We start from the raw sequence: 20,457 nt of genomic DNA, 5'->3' as shown, positions 1-20,457 counted from the left end.
TGGAAACAGATTAGGTATTTTCTTAACATACCCACTGTATACATTGACATCCCCATTTGCCTGAATCATGCTTTCCACCGTGCATTGGATGATTTGGTGTTTTCACAGTGGAGGGAGATGGGGCTCACAACAATCAATAACTTGTACATTGATGGTAATTTAGCTTCATTTCAACAGTTACAGGGTAAGTTTAACATGCCAGCAACACAGTCTCTTAAGGACACATATCCCACAGTATGGCATTAAGCCAAATAATCCTACATTAGATAGCCTTATCCTTGTCAAACCTCATTCAAAAGGGTTGGTCACTAGACTATGATAGACTATAGACTATGACCACAACGAGGTATCCGCATACACGTCTCACACAGTAAATAAAAACAATATGGGGATGAGGTAGGTAGTTGGGTGGGCTATTTACAGATGGGCTATGTACAGCTGCAGCGATCAGTAAGCTGATCAGATAGTGGATGCTTGAAGTTAGTGAGGGAGATATAAGTCTCCAACTTCAGTGATTGTTGCAATTCGTTCCAGTCATTGGCAACAGAGAACTGCAGGCAGGAAAGGAAAGGCAGCCAAAGTGGGTGTTGGCTTTGGGGATGACCAGTGAGATATACCTGCTGGAGCGCATGCTACGAGTGGGTGCTGTTATGGTGACCAGTGAGCTGAGATAAGGCGGAGCTTTACCTAGCAGAGACTTATAGATGACCTGGAGCCAGTGGGTCTGGCGACGAATATGAAGCGAGGGCCAGCCAACGAGAGCATACAGGTCGGAGTGGTGGGTGGTATATGGGGCTTTGGTGACAAAACGGATGGCACTGTGATAGACTGCATCCAGTTTACTGAGTAGAGTGTTGGAGGCTATTTTGTAAATGACATCGCCAAAGTCGAGGCTCGGTAGGATAGTCAGTTTTACGAAGGTATGTTTGGCAGAGTGAGTGAAGGAGGCTTTGTTGCGAAATAGGAAGCCGATTGTACATTTAATTTTGGATTGGAGATTAGAGTCTGGAAGGAGAGTTTACAGTCTAGCCAGACACCTATTTATTTGTAGTTGTCTACATATTCTAAGTCAGAACCGGCCAGAGTAGTGATGCTGGTCGGGCAGGCGGGTGCAGGCAGCGATCGGTTGAAGAGCATGCATTTAGTTTTACTAGCATTTAAGAGCAGTTGGAGGCCACGGAAGGAGTGTTGTATGGCATTGAAGCTCGTTTAGAGGTTTGTTAACACAGTGTCCAAAGAAGGGCCAGATGTATACAGAACAGTGTTGTCTGCGTAGAGCTGGATCAAGGAATCACCCGCAGAAAGAGCGACATCATTGATATATACAGAGAAAAGAGTCGGCCCGAGAATTGAACCCTGTCATACCCCATAGAGACTGCCAGAGGTCCGGACAACAGGCCCTCCAATTTGACACACTGAACTCTCTGAGAAGTAGAATTAGTACTTAATTAGGCAATAGAAGAAAAAAAATTGATTGGGTTAAGACGAACCATCACTCCAAAACTAGCGGACCAATGGAGACTCATTGTCTCCTCCTCCCTCTAAATCCTGTTCTTCACGGAAAAATTATTCCAAAACTCGCAATCGAAAAGACTGGCAGGGAAAGCAAAGAAACATAGAAATAAAAGATACGAGTAGCGTAGCCAAAAGGTAGTACATGCAGGCATGAGTGTGGGCAAAATGTATTCAATAGGATTTGTGGCTGGGAAAGTTTAACCGAAAATTATTTTTGCATTCTTTTCAAAGAACATTTTTTATAATTTGTCATAGAGTTTTGCTCTCGCCTTAAGTTTTGGGGTTTTGCTTTTGATGTCTTATTTTTGTTTACAATTCTATACATTTTACTTTCAATTGTTTGGTTTTTGATTTCAACATTTATTTCACCCATCCTTGAAAATATGTGTACATTCTCAACTTTATTTTTCATGTTCACGATGTATTTTATTTTGAATTCGATACATATGGCGTGAAATTGACCCCATACTATGGGACCAAAACAGCAGAGAAGTTTAGCTTCGCTCTTCAATGCTCCTGGTTGTTGAGGAAATTCCTGCAACAATGATCTATATCGACGACATCCTGGTCTACCTGCCTACCTTGGAGAAGCACATTGCTTACGTCCGAGTAGTCCTGGAATGCCTCCTGGCCAACCACCTGTACGTTAAGGCAGAGAAGTGCCAATTCCATCAGGATGAGGTCTCCTTTCTGCGTTACCATATTGGCCCGCAAGGAGTCATGATGAATGAGAGGAAGGTGGATGCTGTCAGGTCATGGCCAGTCCCAACCACCATAAAAGGGTTACAATGGTTTTTGAGATTTGCCAACTTTTACCACCAATTCATTTAGAACTTTAGCTTGATCACCTCACCTCAAGGTGAAGGCTCGTTGCTTAAACATCCAGATCCTACGTTGCCCTTCGTGGTGGAGGTGGACACTTCAGAAGTAGGTGTGGGGGCTGTCCTGTCCCAATGTCAAGGTAATCCATATTAGAGGTCGACCGATTAATCGGAATGGCCAATTAATTAGGGCCGATTTCAAGTTTTCATAACAATCGGAAATCTGTATTTTTGGGCCTCTGATTTGCCGATTCTTTATTTTTTATTTTTTTATACCTTTATTTAACTAGGCAAGTCAGTTAAAGAACACATTCTTATTTTCAATGACGGCCTAGGAACGGTGGGTTAACTGCCTTGTTCAGGGGCAGAACGACAGATTTTCACCTTGTCAGCTCGGGGGATCCAATCTTGCAACCTTACAGTTAACTAGTCCAACGCAATAACGACATGCCTCTCTCTCGTTGCAGACTGCCTGTTACGCGAATGCAGTAAGCCAAGGTAAGTTGCTAGCTAGCATTAAACTTATCTTATAAAAAACAATCAATCATAATCACTAGTTAACTACACATGGTTGATGATATTACTAGATATTATCTAGCGTGTCCTGCGTTGCATATAATCTGACTGAGCATACAAACATACAAGTATCTAAGTATCTGACCGAGCGGTGGTAGGCAGAAGCAGGCGCGTAAACATTCATTCAAACAGCACTTTCGTGCGTTTTGCCGGCAGCTTTTCATTGTGCGTCAAGTATTGCGCTTTTTATGACTTCAAGCCTAGAGACAAGGCTGGTGTAACCAAAGTGAAATGGCTAGCTAGTTAGCGCACGCTAATAGCGTTTCAAACGTCACTCGCTCTGAGCCTTGGGGTGGTTGTTTCCCTTGCTTTGCAAGGGTAACGCTGCTTCGATGGTGGCTGTTGTCGTTGTGTTGCTGGTTTGAGCCCAGGGAGGAGCGAGGAGAGGGACGGAATCTATACTGTTACACTGGCAATACTAAAGTGCCTATAAGAACATCCAATAGTCAAAGGTGAATGAAATACAAATGGTATAGAGGGAAATAGTCCTATAATTCCTATAATAAGTACAACCTAAAACTTCTTACCTGGGAATATTGAAGACTCTGAACTGAAGTGAACTGAAATGTTAGCTTTCTTACATAGCACATATTGCACTTTTACATTCTTCTCCAACACTTTGTTTTTGCATTATTTAAACCAAATTGAACATGTTTCATTATTTACTTGAGGCTAAATTGATTTTATTGATGTATTATATTAAGTTAAAATGACTGTTCATTCAGTATTGTTGTAATTGTCATTATTACAAATACATTCCAAAAAAAACAAAACGGCAGATTAATCGGTATCGGTTTTATTGGTCCTCCAATAATCGGTATCGTCGTTGAAAAATCATAATCGGTCCATATGCATATTACTCAAGAAAGCTGTCTCCAGCAGAAAGGAAACTATGATGTTGGCGATCGGAAGCTCCTGGATGTGAAGTTGGCATTAGAGGAGTGGAGACACTGTCTGTAGGGCGCCCAGGCCCCATTTCTCATCCTCAACTACCATCGGAACCTGGAGTACATACTGAACCCACGCCAAGCCAGGTGGGCCTTTTTCTTCACCAGATTCGATTTCACACTGACATATAGCCCAGGTTAAAAAAAACATCAAAGCCGATTCCCTGTCTACGATTCGGGAGAGGTTCCTGTCTTGAGTGCATCCATAATCCTACCCTCTTGAATCGTAGCCCCCATGCTCTGGGACCTAGATGTGGACATTCGCCAGGCCCTGGAGAGGGAACCCACAACTGCCACCTGTCATCCTGAGCGCACCTACGTTCCCACGGGGATAAGGGATTGGCTATTGACCTGGGCACACACAGCTGCCGTTGCTAGACATCAAGGTATCACCCACACCATTCAGTCCAGTGCTGGCAAGTCCTGCTGGCCCACCTTGGCGCAGGACGTCACTCGTTATGTCAACTCCTGCTCCATATGTGCCCAATCCAAATCCCCCCAGAACGCTCCAGCAGGGAAACTCCTTCCCGTGCCTCAGATTCCCGGGTCTTATCTGTCCATTGACTTTGTCACTGATCTCCCCTCTTCTAATGGTTTTACCTCCATATTGGTGATAGTGGACAGATTCTCTATATCATGTAGTTTCATCATGCCTGTCTCCTACCGCTCTCCAGGTCGCTGAGGCACTGTTCCAGCAGGTCTTCCGGCACTGTGGCCCGACCGTGGCCCCAAATTCACATCAAGTGTATGGAAGGCTTTCATGGAGAAGCTAAGGGTCACAGTCAGCCTCACTTCCAGGTACCGGCCTCAGTCTAACAGGCAGGTGGAGAGGATGAACCAGGAGCTGGGGAGGTTCCTGAGGTGCCACTGCCAGGACCAGCAGGGGGCTGGGGCCTGATTCCTTCCTTAGGCTGAATACACCCAGAATTCATTGCCACACTCCTCCACCGGGCTGACTCCCTTCCAGTGTGTTCTTAGAAACGTTTTTATAAAACTTAAAAATGAAATAAAAACTAGTAAAGTGGATCTGAAAACTAACTGCAACTAAACTGATTTGAAATAAAAACCTTCAAACTAATAGAAATAAAAACGAACATAAAAACGATAACGATAATGCGTGGGTGTGGTTTGCATGGTGTATGCAACTGTTGTGTGCGTGTGTGTGTGCGTGCGAGTGCATGTGTGCGTCTATGTGTGTGTGCATGCATTTTGGCGTGTGTGTAATGACAACTTACCCAATACCAGTGTAGGCCAGTTCGCTATCCGGGCTTTGAGACCTTGGTGGAATATCTCATGTAGAAACATGATGGTCTCACTGGATATAAAATGAAAAATAAATAAAAAACAGAATATCAAACATGTTTCTGTGTGTGCGTGTGTGTGTGGGGGGGGGGGGGGGGGGGGGTGCATGCATGTGTTGTACCTGTTGAGGAACACACTGCTGACATCATCGTGACTGATTGGAGGTTTCTTGGAGCTGGCGGCCATGCGGAGAGGTCTCAGGAAACAGTTAACCAGGATAGACAGCTGGTGGACATACCTAGGGTTAGATCAACAAGGATCAGACTAACACTCTTGGAATAAAAAGGTGCTATCTAGAACCAAAAAGGAGTATTCGGCTGTACCCATAGGAGAAGCCATTTGAACAACCCCTTTTGGGTCCAGGTAGAACCCTTTACACAGAGGAGTTCTACCTGGATCCAAATAGGGTTCTACTTTGAACCAAAAAGGGAACTCCTATGGGGACAGCCGCAGAACACTTTTGGAACCCTTTTTTTCTTAGAGTGTAGGATGCAGCAGACCTTGCTCCAGCCCAGCAATAAAACACCCGAATATGCGACTTGTGGTCTAATCACACTATGAGTGTAATCAGGTGTGCTGGTGCCGGATTAGAATAAATAACAACAGTCAATCATTCAATTCATCAATCATTCATTCAATCAATTAACAAATCAGCCACTCAATCAATCAATCAGTCTCTGTGTGAGTGGTTTTAGGTACGTACTCTGTCTCAGCCTCCACCATGTTAAAGACGATCTGGTTCCTCTTCCTCATGCTCTCAGCATGGGGAGAACAGATATAGTCCTGAACTATCAGCTTCCACTTCCTACGGCACAGCCAACCACGCATAAAGCTTTGCACCTGTACAGGGAAACAGACACACACAGGTTAGAATATTTCTTTTTGGGGGTAACATTTTATAAAATGTTTCTAACAATATAAACGTATACAGACAAAAGATGGTTTTGAATCACACAAAAATCAACGAAGCACACAAACATCAATGACATCACACCTGCCCAGACCCACATGTTCCGACAGCATCAATCTCCAGTACTTGTAAGACTATGCCGTATAACCTCAAATTGCAGTATTCTGTTTTTCTCTGTTGCCCACACCTTTTCAATATTTAAATAATAATGCATTTGATTCTTCCACTGTCTCAACGATGGAGGATCATTTGATTTACAGTTTTTAAGTCAACATTTTTTTTTTAAATGATTGACGAGAAAAGTACGGTTTCTCACCGCACCCTCATATTTCATGTCTTCAAATATGTAGATAGACGGATTAAAAAGTACATTTACATTGTAATAATTGACAGCCAACTTTCTAACTCTGCCCATAACTTTTGGACTTTATAGCACACCCAGAAGGCATGAATTATAGATTCATAGTTAATTTTATACTTAAGACATGTAGAATCTGTGAATGCTGTCTCTTGTATAATAAATTCTATATTTTTGTTTATACTGGATTAAGCATACATTTTTGTTAACTGTAATTTCATTAGTTATGTTGCAACACTCCCTTCATCTTGTGCCAATATCAGTTATTTTTAAGTCTTGGTTCCAATAGTTTTTTTCTAAGAAATTGTCAGTAGGTTGCAAGATTTTCTATATTATTACCTATCATATGAATATCCTGATATTAAACTTTTAAAGTTGCATGTATTTGAAAATGTCTACATTGGTCAGCCCAAAATGGCTTTTTTAATTCTGTCATGGAAATAATTGTATTTCCTATTACCATGTCATGTATGCCTTTAGTTTTCCATATGGGACTATTTATCGGTGAATTCTGAAAAGCTATCCAAGAATTGTTGCATAGGGGTGTGTTTTTAGGGAGTAATATTGGTTCTTGCAGTCCGTTTCAATTTCTTCCGTATTGTTATACTGTCCTAAACTATGAAGTTGTTAATGTTCTTCGCTTTAGTCTTTGGCAATAGACATGTGAAAAGATTTTGGGGATCTGTATGCGCATCTTTCAAATGTACCCATTGTTCCTCTTTAGTGCATTTAACAATATGTCGCAAGTAAATTCCAGGTCTGGAAGGTTAAAACCACCAATTTAGGCAGATGTAGAACTTTACTTTTCATTCTATGAGTTGTATTTGCCCATATAAAGCATGTTATGACCGAGAATTATATTTAAAAGAAAGAATGTCTTCGGTGGGGTATTACGGAAAATAAATATAGAAACTTTGAGAGATTTGAAAATTGTTTTGAATAGCGTTGTTAAACGTTTTGTAAGGGCTGCAAGGTGTTTACCAGATTTATTTAGTAAAATAGTATGCTTTATTTGAGTTTAACCTGTAGTTGTTGGCTCTCTTCAAAAGATCATATTCTTGCTTAAATTCAGAAAGTTTATTTTCTTCTTTACCTTAAAGTTTTTATGGGCCTTTCTAAAATAGTAAATAATTTATATTTTTCTTTCATTTTAATTTCTAATGCAGATTGAACTTTTTCAAAGTATGATATTATCATTCCCCTAATGTACTCCTTAAAAGCACCCAAATTATGTTGGAGTTCTGCTTTTCTCTGTCCTATATCATGCTGAATTACACCAACATAAAATACACTTAGTGACAGAACATGGACAAAGAACAGAGCACATTTTCAAGAAGCAAAATTTATTAAATAGATAATCTAAAAAATAAAGACCTTCACCATAACAAATGTCTACATTTATTTATTTGATTTGATTTTTATTTCACCTTTATTTAACCAGGTAGACTAGTTGAGAACAAGTTCTCATTTGCAACTACAACCTGGCCAAGATAAACCAAATCAGTTCGACGCATACAACAACAGAGTTACACATGGAATAAACAAACATACAATCAATAATACAGTAGGAAAATCTATATACAGCATGTGCAAAGGAGGTAGGATAAGAGAGGTAAGGCAATAAATAGGCCATGGTGGCAAAGGAATTACAATATAGCAATTAAACACTGGAAGGGTAAAATGTGCAGAAGATGAATGTGCAAGTAGAGATACTGGGGTGCAAAGGAGCAAGCTAAAAAATAAATACTGTATGGGGATGAGGTAGATTGGATGGGCTATTTACAGATGAGCTATGTACAGGTGCAGTGAGCTGCTCTGACAGCTGGTGCTTAAAGCTAGTGAGGGAGGTAAGATTCTCCAGCAGGAGGAGGCAAAAGGAAGAATTGGCTTTGGGGTGACCAGTGAGATATACCTGCTGGAGCGCGTGCTACGGGTGGGTGCTGCTATGGTGACCAGTGAGCTGAGATAAGGCGGGAAATGACCTAGCAGAGACTTGTAGATGACCTGGAGCCAGTGGGTTTGGCAACGAATATGAAGCGAGGGCCAGCCAACGAGAGCATACAGGTCGCAGTGGTGGGTGGTAATATGGGGCTTTGGTGATAAAACGGATGGCACTGTGATAGACTGCATCCAAATGCTGAGTAGAGTGTTGGAGGCTATTTTGTAAATAACATCGCCGAAGTCGAGGATCGGTAGGATGGTCAGTTTTACGAGGGTATGTTTGGCAGCATGAGTGAAGGATGCTTTGTTTGCGAAATAGAAAGCAGATTCTAGATTTAACTTTGGATTGGACATGTTTAATGTGAGTCTGGAAGGAGAGTTTACAGTCTAACCAGACACCTAGGTATTTGTAGTTGTCAACATATTCTAAGTCAGGACCGTCCAGAGTAGTGATGCTGGACGGGCGGGCAGGTGCAGGCAGTGATCGGTTGAAGAGCATGCATTTAGTTTTACTTGCATTTAAGAGCAGTTGGAGGCCACTGAAGGAGAAATGGCATTGAAGCTCATCTGGAGGTTAGTTAACCTCTTCAGTCGACCCTCTACTTTTTTGAACATTCTGTTAAAAATCGCGCAACATTTCAGCGCCCTGCTACTCATGCCAGGAATATAGTATATGCATTTGCTTAGTCTGTGTGGATAGAAAACACTCAGACGTTTAAAAAACTGGTTAAATCACTGCTGTGGCTTTACCAGAACGGCATTTACATCGAAAAGCACAGGAAAAACTGATCACTGAAAATGGGGAAAATATATCCATGCGCTACTTGAACCCATTGATAAACGTGAACCACAATTAATTGACTGAGGTTGCAGTACCTACAGCTTCCACAGGGTGTCTAGAGTCTTGTCATTTCCCTTCGAGTTTTTTCTTGGTCAAACACATACAGGACACCGTATCTAATCCGGTCTAGGACCGGATATTTTCGTTGAGTTTCTAGCCGGACATTTTTCCAGACGGACAGCTAATGATCTTTACATCGCCTCCTGATGAATTTTATCGCTTATTAACGTTTACTAATACCTAAAGTTGCATTACAAACGTATTTCGAAGTGTTTTGTGAAAGTTTATCGTCGACTTTTTGAATTTAAAAAAATGACGTTACGTTTTGAAACAATGTTTTTTTCGTTTATCACACAGTCTACATATAACGATATCTAGGCTTTATATGGACCGATTTAATCGAAATAAAGACCCAAATAGTGTTTATGGGACATCTAGGAGTGCCAACAAAGAAGATGGTGAAAGGTAATGAATGTTTTCTATTTTATTGTGCGGTTTGTGTAACGCCGAAATGCTAATTATTTTGTTTACGTCCCCTGTGGGTCTTTTGGGGTGTTGCATGCTATCAGATAATAGCTTCTCATGCTTTCACCGAAAAGCATTTTAAAAATCTGACTTGTTGCCTGGATTCACAACGAGTGTAGCTTTAATTCGATACCCTGCATGTGTATTTTAATGAACTTTTGAGTTTTAACTAATACTATTAGCATTTAGCGTAGCGCATTTGCATTTCCAGAGCTCTAGTTGGGACGCAAGCGTCCCGAGTAGAAGCAACAGGTTAACACAGTGTCCAAAGAAGGGAGAGAGGTATACAGAAGAGGTGGATCAAAGAATCACCAGCAGCGAGAGCGACATCATTGATGTATACAGAGAAGAGAATCGGCCCGAGAATTTAACCCTGTGGCGTCCTCATAGAGACTGCCAGAGGTCCGGACAACAGGGCCTCCGATTTGACATTCTGAACTCTATCGGAGTAGTACTTGGTGAACCAGGCGAGGCAATCATTTGAGAAACCAAGGCTGTTGAGTCTGCCAATAAGAATGTTGTGATTGACAGAGTTGAAAGCCTTAGCCAGGTCAATGAATACGGCTGCACAGTGATGTCTCTTATCGATGGCGGTTATGATATCGTTAAGGACCTTGAGCGTGGCTGAGATGCACTCATGACCAGCTCAGAAATCAGATTGCATACCGGTGAGATTCAAAATGGTTGGTAATCTGTTTGTTAACTTGGCTTTCAAAGACCATAGAAAGGCAGGGTAGAATAGATATAGGTCTGTGGCAGTTTGGGTCTAGAGTGTCTTCTCCTTTGAAGAGGGGGATGACCGCGGCAGCTTTCCAATCTATGGGAATCTCAGACGATACGAAAGAGAGGTTGAACAGGCTAGTAATAGGGTGTTGCAACAATTGACAGATCATTTTAGAAAGAGAGTGCCCAGATTGTCTAGCCCGGCTGATTTGTAGGAGTCCAGATTTTGCAGCTCTTTCAGAACATCAGCTATCTGGATTTGGGTGAAGGAGAAGTGGTTGAAGTTTGGGCGAGTTGCTGTGGGGAGTGCAGAGCTGTTGACCGTGGTAGGGGAAGCCAGGTAGAAAGCATGACCAGCTGTAGAAAAATGCTTCTTGAAATGATCAATTATTGTGGATTATCGGTGGTAACAGTGTTTCCTAGCCTCAGTGCAGTGGGCAGTTGGGAGGAGGTGCTGTTATTCTCTATGGACTTTACAGTGTCCCAGAACTTTTTGGAGTTCGTGCAAATTTCTGCTTGAAAAAGCTAGCCTTAGCTTTCCTAACTGCCTGTGTATATTTGTTCCTAACTTCCCTGAAGTTGTTCGATGCTAATGCAGAACGCCACAGGATGTTTTTGTGTTGGTCAATGGTAGTCAGGTCTGGAGAGAACCAAGGACTATATCTGTTCCTGGATCTACATTTTTTGAACAGGGCATGCTTATTTAAGATGGTGAGGAAGGCACTTTTAAAGAATAACCAGGCATCCTCTACTGACGGAATGAGGTCAATATCATTCCAAGAAACCCGGGCCAGGTTGCTTAGACAGGCCTGCTTGCTGAAGTGTTTTAGGGAGCATTTGACAGTGATGAGGGGTGGTTGTTTGACAGCAGACCCATTATGGCTGCAGGCAATGAGGCAGTGATCGCTGAGATCTTGGTTGAAAACAGCAGAGGTGTATTTGGAGGGCAAGTTGGTTAGGATGATATCTATGAGGGTGCCCGTGTTTACGGATTTGGTGTTGTACCTGGTGGGGTTATTGATCATTTGAGTGAGATTGAGGGCATCAATCTTAGATTGTAGGATGGCCAGGGTGTTAAGCATGTCACCATTTAGGTCACATAGCGGCACGAGCTCTGAAGATAGAATGGGGGGCAATCAATTCACATATGGTGTCAAGGGCACAGGGTGGTTTATAGCAAGCGGCAACAGTAAGAGACTTGTATCTGGATTTTTTAAAGATGAAGTTCGAATTGTTTGGGTACAGACAAGGATAGTAAGACAGAACTCTGTAGGCTCTCTCTGTCGTAGATTGCAACACCACCCCTTTTGGCAGTTCTATCTTGTCAGAAAATGTTATAGTTAGGGATGGAAATTTCAGGGGTTTTGGAGGACTTCCTAAGCCAGGATTCAGACACGGCTAGGACATCCAGGTTGGTAGAGTGTGCTAAAGCAGTGAATAAAACAAACTTAGGGAGGAGGCTTCTAATGTTATTAACATGCATGAAACCAAGGCTTTTACGGTTACAGAGGTCAACAAATGAGAGCACCTGGGGAGTAGGAGTAGAGCTAGGCACTGCATGGCCTGGATTAACCTCTACATCACCAGAGGAACAGAGGAGGAGTAGGATGAGGGTACGGCTAAAGGCTAACAGGACTGGTAGAGAAAAAGGAGCAGGTTTCTGGGCATGAGAGAATAGATTCAAGACATAATGTACAGACAGAGGTATGGTAGAATGTGAGTACATTGGAGGTAAACCTAGGCATTGAGTAATGATGAGAGCGATATTGTCTCTAGAGACGTTTAAACCAGGTGATGTCACCGGATATGTGGTCTGGATCCTGTTTTCTTTGAGACTTGCAGTAACTCTCCGTGGTTCTAAATCAATAGTTGTTAAGTAGTCCAAAAATGTCAGAAACATGCTGTTGGTCATGTAACTGTTTGTTACATGCAATATGCTTTGTGAACTTCACAGGACAGAGGTTGCTCTCCGGTTTTGTGATGAAACAAGGGTGTGGTTGCAAACATTTAAAAAAAATCCTGCTGGATGCAGCCCACTCTCTTGCTTCTCAGCCAAGAGAGTGGGTTCACTCACAATTTTGCCTAAGCACAAAGCCATGAATAAAGAATGGTACCAACACATCCTCCAAGAGCAACTTCTCCCAACCATCCAGGAACAGGTTGGTAACGAACAATGCCTTTTCCAGCATGATGGAGCACCTTGCCATAAGGCAAAAGTGATAACTAAGTGGCTCGGGAACAAAACATCGATATTTTGGGTCCATGGCCAGGAAATTCCCCAGGCCTTAATCCCAGTGAGAACTTCAAGAGGCCCAGAAAACCCAGTGAAAATCCCAGTGAAAACTCCAAGCATTGCTTATGCAAGAATGGGCTGCCATCAGTCAGGATGTGGCCCAGAAGTTAATTGACAGCATGCCAGGGCGGACTGCAGAGGTCTTGAAAATGAAAGGTCAACACTGCAAATAGACTCTTTGCATCAACTTCATGTAATTGTCGATAAAAGCCTTTGACAATTATGAAATGCTTGTAATTATACTTCAGTATTCCATAGTAATATCCCACAAAAATATCTAAAGACACTGAAGCAGCAAACTTTGTGAAAATGAATATTTATGTCATTCTCAAAACTTTTGGCCACGACTGTATATAAGGTCCACACAGTTGACAGTGCATGTCAGAGCAAAAACCAAGCCATGAGGTCAAAGGAATTGTCCGTAGAGCTCCAAGACAGGAAGGGAAACAAAAAATGTCTGCACCATTGAAGGTCCACAAGAACACAGTGGCCTCCATCATTCTTAAATGGAAGAAGTTCGGAACCACCAAGACTCTTCCTAGAGCTGGCCGTCCGGACAAACTTAGTAATCGGGGGAGAAGGGCCTTGGTCAGGGAGGTGACCAAGAGACTGATGGTCACTCTGACAGAACTCCAGTTCCTCTGTGGAGATGGGAGAACCTTCCAGAAGAACAAACATCTCTGTAGCACTTTACCAATCCTTTATGGTAGAGTGACCAGATGGAAGCCACTCCTCAGTGAAAGGCACATGACAAACGGCTTGGAGTTTGCCAAAAGGCACCTAAAGGACTCTCAGACATGCGAAACAAGCTTCTCTGGTCTGATGAAACCTAGATGGATCTCTTTGGCCTGAATGCCAAGCTTTACATCTGGAGGAAACTTTGCACCATCCCTACAATGAAGCATGGTGGTGGCAGCATCATGCTGTGTGGATGTTTTTCATCGGCAGGGACAGGGAGACCTGTCAGGATCGGGGAAAGATGAACGAAGCAAAGTACAGGGAGATCCATGATGAAAACAGAGTGCTCAGGACCTCAGACTGGGGCAAAGATTCACCTTCCAACAGGATAAAGACCCTAAGCACACAGCCAAGACAAAGCAGGAGTGGCTTCAGGGACAAGTCTCTGAATGTCTGCGAGTGGCCCAGCCAGAGCCATCTCTGGAGAGACCTGAAAACAGCTGTGCAACGACACTCACCATCCAGGATCTGCAGAGAATAATGGGAGAAGATCCCCAAATACTGGTGTGCCAAGCTTGTAGTATCACACCCAAGAAGACTCAAGACTAGGTATGGTGTTCTTTGGCTGCAACTCAGCATTCTTTGTCCTCCAAACACGACGAGTTGAGTTTTTACCAAAAAGTTATATTTTGGTTTCATCTGACCATATGACATTCTCCCAATCTTCTTCTGGATCATCCAAATGCTCTCTAGCAAACTTCAGACGGGCCAGGACATGTACTGGCTTAAGCAGGGGGACACGTCTGGCACTCCAGGATTTGAGTCCCTGGCGGCGTAGTGTGTTACTGATGGTAGGCTTTGTTACTTTGGTCCCAGCTCTCTGCAGGTCATTCACTAGGTCCCCCCGTGTGGTTCTGGGATTTTTGCTCACCGTTCTTGTGATCATTTTGAATCCACGGGGTGAGATCTTGCGTGGAGCCCCAGATCGAGGGAGATTATCAGTGGTCTTGCATGTCTTCCATTTCCTAATAATTGCTCCCACAGTTGATTTCTTCAAACCAAGCTGCTTACCTATTGCAGATTCAGTCTTCCCAGCCTGGTGCAGGTCTACAATTTTGTTTCTGGTGTCCTTTGACAGCTCTTTGGTCTTGGCCATAGTGGAGTTTGGAGTGTGACTGTTAGAGGTTGTGGACAGGTGTCTTTTATACTGATAAGTTCAAACAGGTGCCATTAATACAAGTAACGAGTGGAGGACAGAGGAGCCTCTTAAAGAAGAAGTTACAGGTCTGTGAGAGCCAGGAATCTTGCTTGTTTGTAGGTGAATAAATACTTATTTTCTACCATAATTTGCAAATAAATGTATTAAAAATCATACAATGTGATTTTCAGGATTTTTCTTTTCTCATTTTGTCTGTCATAGTTGAAGTGTACCGATGATGAACATTACAGGCCTCTTTCATCTTTTTAAGTGGAAGAACTTGCACAATTGGTGGCTGACAAAATACTTTTTTGCCCCACTGTAAATGTAATATTTCAGTAATATTTCAGTTGGTGTTGGCCAAGTTAGTGCAGCGCTGTGTCCTTTTTTCATGAATCTGGGTTAAGGAGAGGCTGTGTAGTGCCTCAGTGTAACTTGTGTATCCTCCTAGGATGAATGCGGCATGCTCTCTTTTGGCATGCTCTCTTCTGAATATGCCACTCCAAGGAGGAGCGGTTTAAGGTTTATCAACAGACTGTGGGATTTGACAAGTAAAGAGGAACTATGTTCCAGTGCGCAGATTTTTATCACTGATCATTTGGACAAATCACGATTTCGCATCTTTCAATTTTAAAAGGGGAGGGGATATTGGCCCAGAGACTTGCCGTAACTTGCAAATACAGGGGATGGTGCATGCACACGCAAAAGTCCCCCAACACAGGTCCGGCCCACCACAACAACAGGCTTCAGCCGCTTGTCCTCGTCTGCTTCTGGGGGAGGTGGAGCCTTGCTTCCCCGTCTGTGCCGGTGGGTTCCTCCTGAAGATGATGGTGGTTGGGAAAGAAAGCCAGGGGTCTGCACTACCCGGTCTATGCGGATCCCGAGCCGTTTCCCTGAGCTCTGGGGGACATGGGGCAATCCAGGCGTAGATGGCCTGGCTGGCTACAACCCCAGCAGACCCTGGGACCAGGGTGTGTGTTTCGTGTCGCCTGTAGCGACACAGCACGAATGCCACCCAAGCAGGCTTTTTCGGCTCTGAGCTGCTCTGCGCCACAGCCCGCACAGAGGGTCTGTCTCCCTGCACCCCCACCAAAGCCCCAGCTGAAGCCCCAGCCCACACCAGCTCCCTCGCTAAAGCCATCTCCAAGGCTATCTGCAATGACTCAGGATGAGCCAGCTGGATCTGTATGCTCAGCTCCGTAGGAGAGAGCGCCCATATGAACTGGTCCCGTGCTAGCTCGCTCTGCACGGAGGGGGGCATGTGAGGATCTCAATGACATTAGCTAGCACCCGTAGAGGCTCTCCAGGCTGCCTGCGTCTATTACTCAGTTCGGAGCGCAGCTGCCCGGGCTGAACACACTGTCCATAGAGCTTCCTCAGTGCTCCCACTAAAGCACCATAATCATGTCTGTCCTCGGGGCTAATCAATATCAAACAGGCCAAAGCATCATCCGTGAGGCATAAAGCCAACTACAGTGTCCTTTCTTCATCCGACCACCCCCTGAAATGAGCTAACAGTTCAAACTGAGCATGAAAAGCTTCCCAATCCGCCTTACCGGAATACTTCGAGGTCTTAACAGATACGAACGCAGCCGGGAACTGGGCGCAGCCATGTTTGTTTACATCCTGAGCCCCAGATTCCTCGTCACCCCTTCGGTCCGCCCACCAGAATCCGCGCGAAGCACAGGCACTCATGCCCGCTTCAGCCGCCATCACTCTAACATCCTCCCTCAAGCGGCCTCTGGGCTCCGAAGCCCTGGCGATCTCCTCAGCCAGATCCCCCGACGTCCATGCACACGCACCTCCTTGGCCATAATCGTCCCCTTTCAGATTCCCTCAAAGCATTTTCAACCCCGTTTTCACCTACAGTAGCTAGCCACAGAAGTCAGCTAGCTAGCTGGTTTTTAATACTGACACCAATGTAAAGAAACAGCAGGGAGCAGGTCTCGAATCCTCGACCTTAGAGCCCGAGGTCCGGTACCCTATCGACTGTGCCGCAAAAGCATGCTCGAACGGCAGGTAATAATACGAACGGCGATAATAACCCAGGGCCGTTACACTACCACCTCAACTAACCGGTACCCCCACACATTGACTCTGTACTAGCACCCTCCTGTATAAATTGTTATTTTTTAATTACTTATTCTTATCTTATTCTTATCTGGAATTTTTGGAAACTGCACTGTCGGTTAGGAGCTCGTACGTAAGCATTTCACTGTAAGGTTGTATTCGGCGCATGTGACTAATAACATTTGATTTGAAGTTTGACACCCGGTTGGATAAGACGTTCAATGGCCGATAGGGTGGTCGATTTTGCCAAAGTCTTGAAGAAGTCAGTGATAATGAGGAGGGTTATGGTGGATGGGATGTCTGATTGCTTGTATAAACAGTCCAGGAATCTAACAATGCGTGGAATACATACACACACACACACTTAGGCACACCCCCCCGTACGCAGATTACACACACACACGGGCATGCATGCACATACCTTCTTAATCTTTTTTATGTCTGGGTCTTCATCCTCTTGGTTTACATGGTAAGGCCACATTCTCTCATTGGTTTTGTTCAGGGCAACGATCTGAGAGAGAATGAAAACACAGTAAACACAACTGAAGACTGCACTTCCTGATTAGGCTCCTTTTTTTCATCAATGCTCATTAAGAAATGCCATGACTGAAGGCAAATAATAGTTGTCTTGGGTGTGGTTTGATGTGGGTGTTCATTGGTTATGTCTTTGCCATTCAAGTAGTGAGTACAGTGATGTAAGCTAAGATAGCTTTGCTATGGAGAGAACAAAGTTTTTGAAATTGAGGACTTCTCCCGGTCTAACTGCCTCGCCATCCCCAGGTGGTCAGCTAATTCAGTGTTGTGTTTAGCCAAGCAGACAGCAGCTAGCTAGCATCGCTTGGTGATAGGATAGCCAGCTGCAGCTATCTAGCTGATTTAAATCAGTTATTACAAGATAGCAAGAGCCAGTGTTTGGAATGTGTTTCATAAAGACACTCGTTCTACATCACCTTGCTACGAAAGTAGCTTGCAACTTAGTTTCAACGTTTCATCACATTCCGGTCTTTAGTCAGCTCAGCTGTCCTACAACACAATTTCTGTAATTGGCTAGTTTTGCCTCGTCGCTCCTTAAGTCCGCCGTTAGATCTTTCTCGAGAGACGAATCCTAGAACTAATATCCTTACAGGTGTAGGCTACATATGAACATTGCACGAACATCGGCCAGCTTGAGTGTACATCATTTTTAACATTTTAATTATTGATGGATGTGTTCGTGATAGAAAGACATTTTCTGCTGTAAATATATTGATGTGCTTATAAAGACAGTATGCCTATACGTTACCTAACCAATCAAAAATCAATTATGTGTAGAGTACAACTTCAGCTGTCTAACAAGAACTAGAAAGGCATTTCTTTGGTCTATTTGCAGAAATTGAAGGATTTGGCTGTCTTACACACTGATATACACAGTTCAATGGTTAAGAATCTGTCTTCAAGTCCCCAGTGAGGTCCCTTTCCTCTATGTAATGCATTACAGGTTATGGACATGTGCAGTCAGGTGGCAGAAGGGGTGGAGTGGATATGACAGAGTTTGCCTCATGGGTCCAGCAGGCAGAGTTCAATAACTACAGGCAAATTTGAGATGCAGGAGGATGGCACTCTTCTCATACTGACTATACAGTTCCATGTATATACTGTATAATAAACCTCCTACACAATCCTGCTGAAGCAGTGTTCTGCTAATATAACAATGTGCAAATATTATACTTGCCTTTCATCTTTTGTCATTCACAACCGATACAAATACTGTACCTATCAACATTCTGTCTGGTGGCCCTGGACCTACCTTGCCAAACATGTCAGTCATCATACCTTCCTGTATGGTGTCCCATATCTCCCCCCATCGATAGTACCATTCAAATCAATAATAACAAAAAGACAATAAAAAGTCATAGATATAGTCATGTATAATTTTAATGCGGAGTACAAGGTATTTCCCAATGCAGACATCAGTATAAACCTGTCTTTCAGTCAGAGGACTCCATGACCAAAGCTTATCATCCTCCATCTGTAGAAAAACAAAGTAGAGTTGATGAGTGACAATTGGTGGTGTTTTCTTGTCCGTATATTCAGTTTGTCTGTCTGTAAATGATGTTTATTGTGGCAGCACTATTTCACAGAGTCAAATTCCTGTACATGCAAATGAATTTGGCAAATAAAGGTGATTCTAATATTACTAAACACTTGTGATGTACTATCTTATTAGTAATCACCTTTTGTCCCTTTTGAGGTGAGGGAGAATGGCCAAGTCAAAGTCCAGACCTGAATCCAATCGATAATCTGTGGAAAGAACTGAAAACTGCTGTTCACAAATGCTCTCCATCCAACCTCACTGAGCTCGAGTTGTTTTGCAAGGAGGAATGGGAAAAAATGTCAGTCTCTCGATGTGCAAAACTGATAGAGACATACCCCAAGCGACTTACAGCTGTAATCGCAGCAAAAGGTGGCGCTACAAAGTATTAACTTGAGGGGGCTGAATAATTTTGCACGCCCAATTTTTCAGTTTTTGATTTGTTAAAAAAGTTTGAAATATCCAATAAATGTCGTTCCACTTCATGATTGTGTCCCACTTGTTGTTGATTCTTCACAAAAAAAATACAGTTTTATATCTTTATGTTTGAAGCCTGAAATGTGGCAAAAGGTCGCAAAGTTCAAGGGGGCCGAATACTTTCGCAAGGCACTCTATGTGCTCTACAAATGTTTTATTTCCTTTTGGATGCAGATGCAGGATGCAGAGAGTGAGTTCTGCTTAATTAAAACTACCTGAACTCCAAAGTCCACGTCTATAGTCTCAATCAACCACACACAGCGCGGAGTTACAGCGGTGCTGCACCGGTTACACCAGCATGTCACTGACTGGTTGGCATTACTCACCCTGGCCCAGGAGTTGTCCATTGTGGCACCATGGATGGGGGGCACCTCCTTACAACATACAAGACACAGCACTGATTACATTATCAATGGTGGTTATGTCCTCCATTACTCTGAAACGTGACTGGTATCTGGCCACTGCTTCCTTATCTGTCATCATTATTTTTGCCCTAGAAAATATGAAATATTGTTGTTGCTTATTGACATCTTTTTGGGGGGTTAGCTGAAGCCCTCAAATGCTAGCTAGCTAATATGGTTGATTATTTAGAAGGGATCTTACAGTAGCTAGCCAGTTTGAGTTGAAACATTATTGAAAGCAATCTGGCAACATGCATCAAACATGCAGTCAGGTTTGCAAGTAACGTTAGCTAGCAGGGATGAAACCTTCAGGTGCAACGTTAGCTATGCAAATCTTCCTTTCACATTACAGGTTAGGGAGAGGCTATGTATTTAGCTAGTTACATCACAGTATCATAGTGGAACAGCCTGTCAAATAATGGCATGTAGCTAGCTATAAACAAAACTTAGCAACTTACCAACAACACACCAGTCTCAGGTTTTGACGGTTGACAGCCTAAATATAAGCTAGTCGGAGGTAATCCAAATCTTGACAATCTGCCCAAGATTGTTGAACAACTTTATGAAAGCCCATTTTCACTAGGGTAGCTATTTTTTGAGCAAGGGCAAAGCACAAACCACACGCCTTGTCTGGGGAAGACGTTCCAGTGGGCGAGTTCATTTTAGAGTTTAATTTTCTTTCTTGCTTGCCTTTTCCCCACAATGCAGTATTCAATATCAGTAGTACTATAAAAAATAAAAATAAACTACAAAAAAGTCAAGCAGAACAAAACACACGAGAAATAAGAAGTACACAAGAAAGTATGTAAA

At 43.2% G+C, this 20,457-nt stretch overlaps 1 protein-coding gene across 1 annotated transcript in view; it reads right to left on the bottom strand.

Moving 5' to 3' along the window:
• rasgrf2b (Ras protein-specific guanine nucleotide-releasing factor 2b) overlaps positions 1 to 20,457 on the bottom strand; it is a 168,369-nt gene that overhangs the window by 89,139 nt on the left and 58,773 nt on the right. The window contains 4 exon segments of the mRNA XM_029638509.2: positions 5,095 to 5,174; positions 5,283 to 5,399; positions 5,865 to 6,001; positions 17,120 to 17,209. Of these exon segments, the coding sequence (XP_029494369.2) occupies positions 5,095 to 5,174; positions 5,283 to 5,399; positions 5,865 to 6,001; positions 17,120 to 17,209 (424 nt within the window).

Source organism: Oncorhynchus nerka, linkage group LG27, assembly GCF_034236695.1.
Source record: "Oncorhynchus nerka isolate Pitt River linkage group LG27, Oner_Uvic_2.0, whole genome shotgun sequence".
Taxonomy (NCBI): Eukaryota; Metazoa; Chordata; class Actinopteri; order Salmoniformes; family Salmonidae; genus Oncorhynchus; species Oncorhynchus nerka.
Note: the sequence above shows the minus strand (reverse complement) of the source record. Positions and strands in the feature narration are given on the sequence as shown.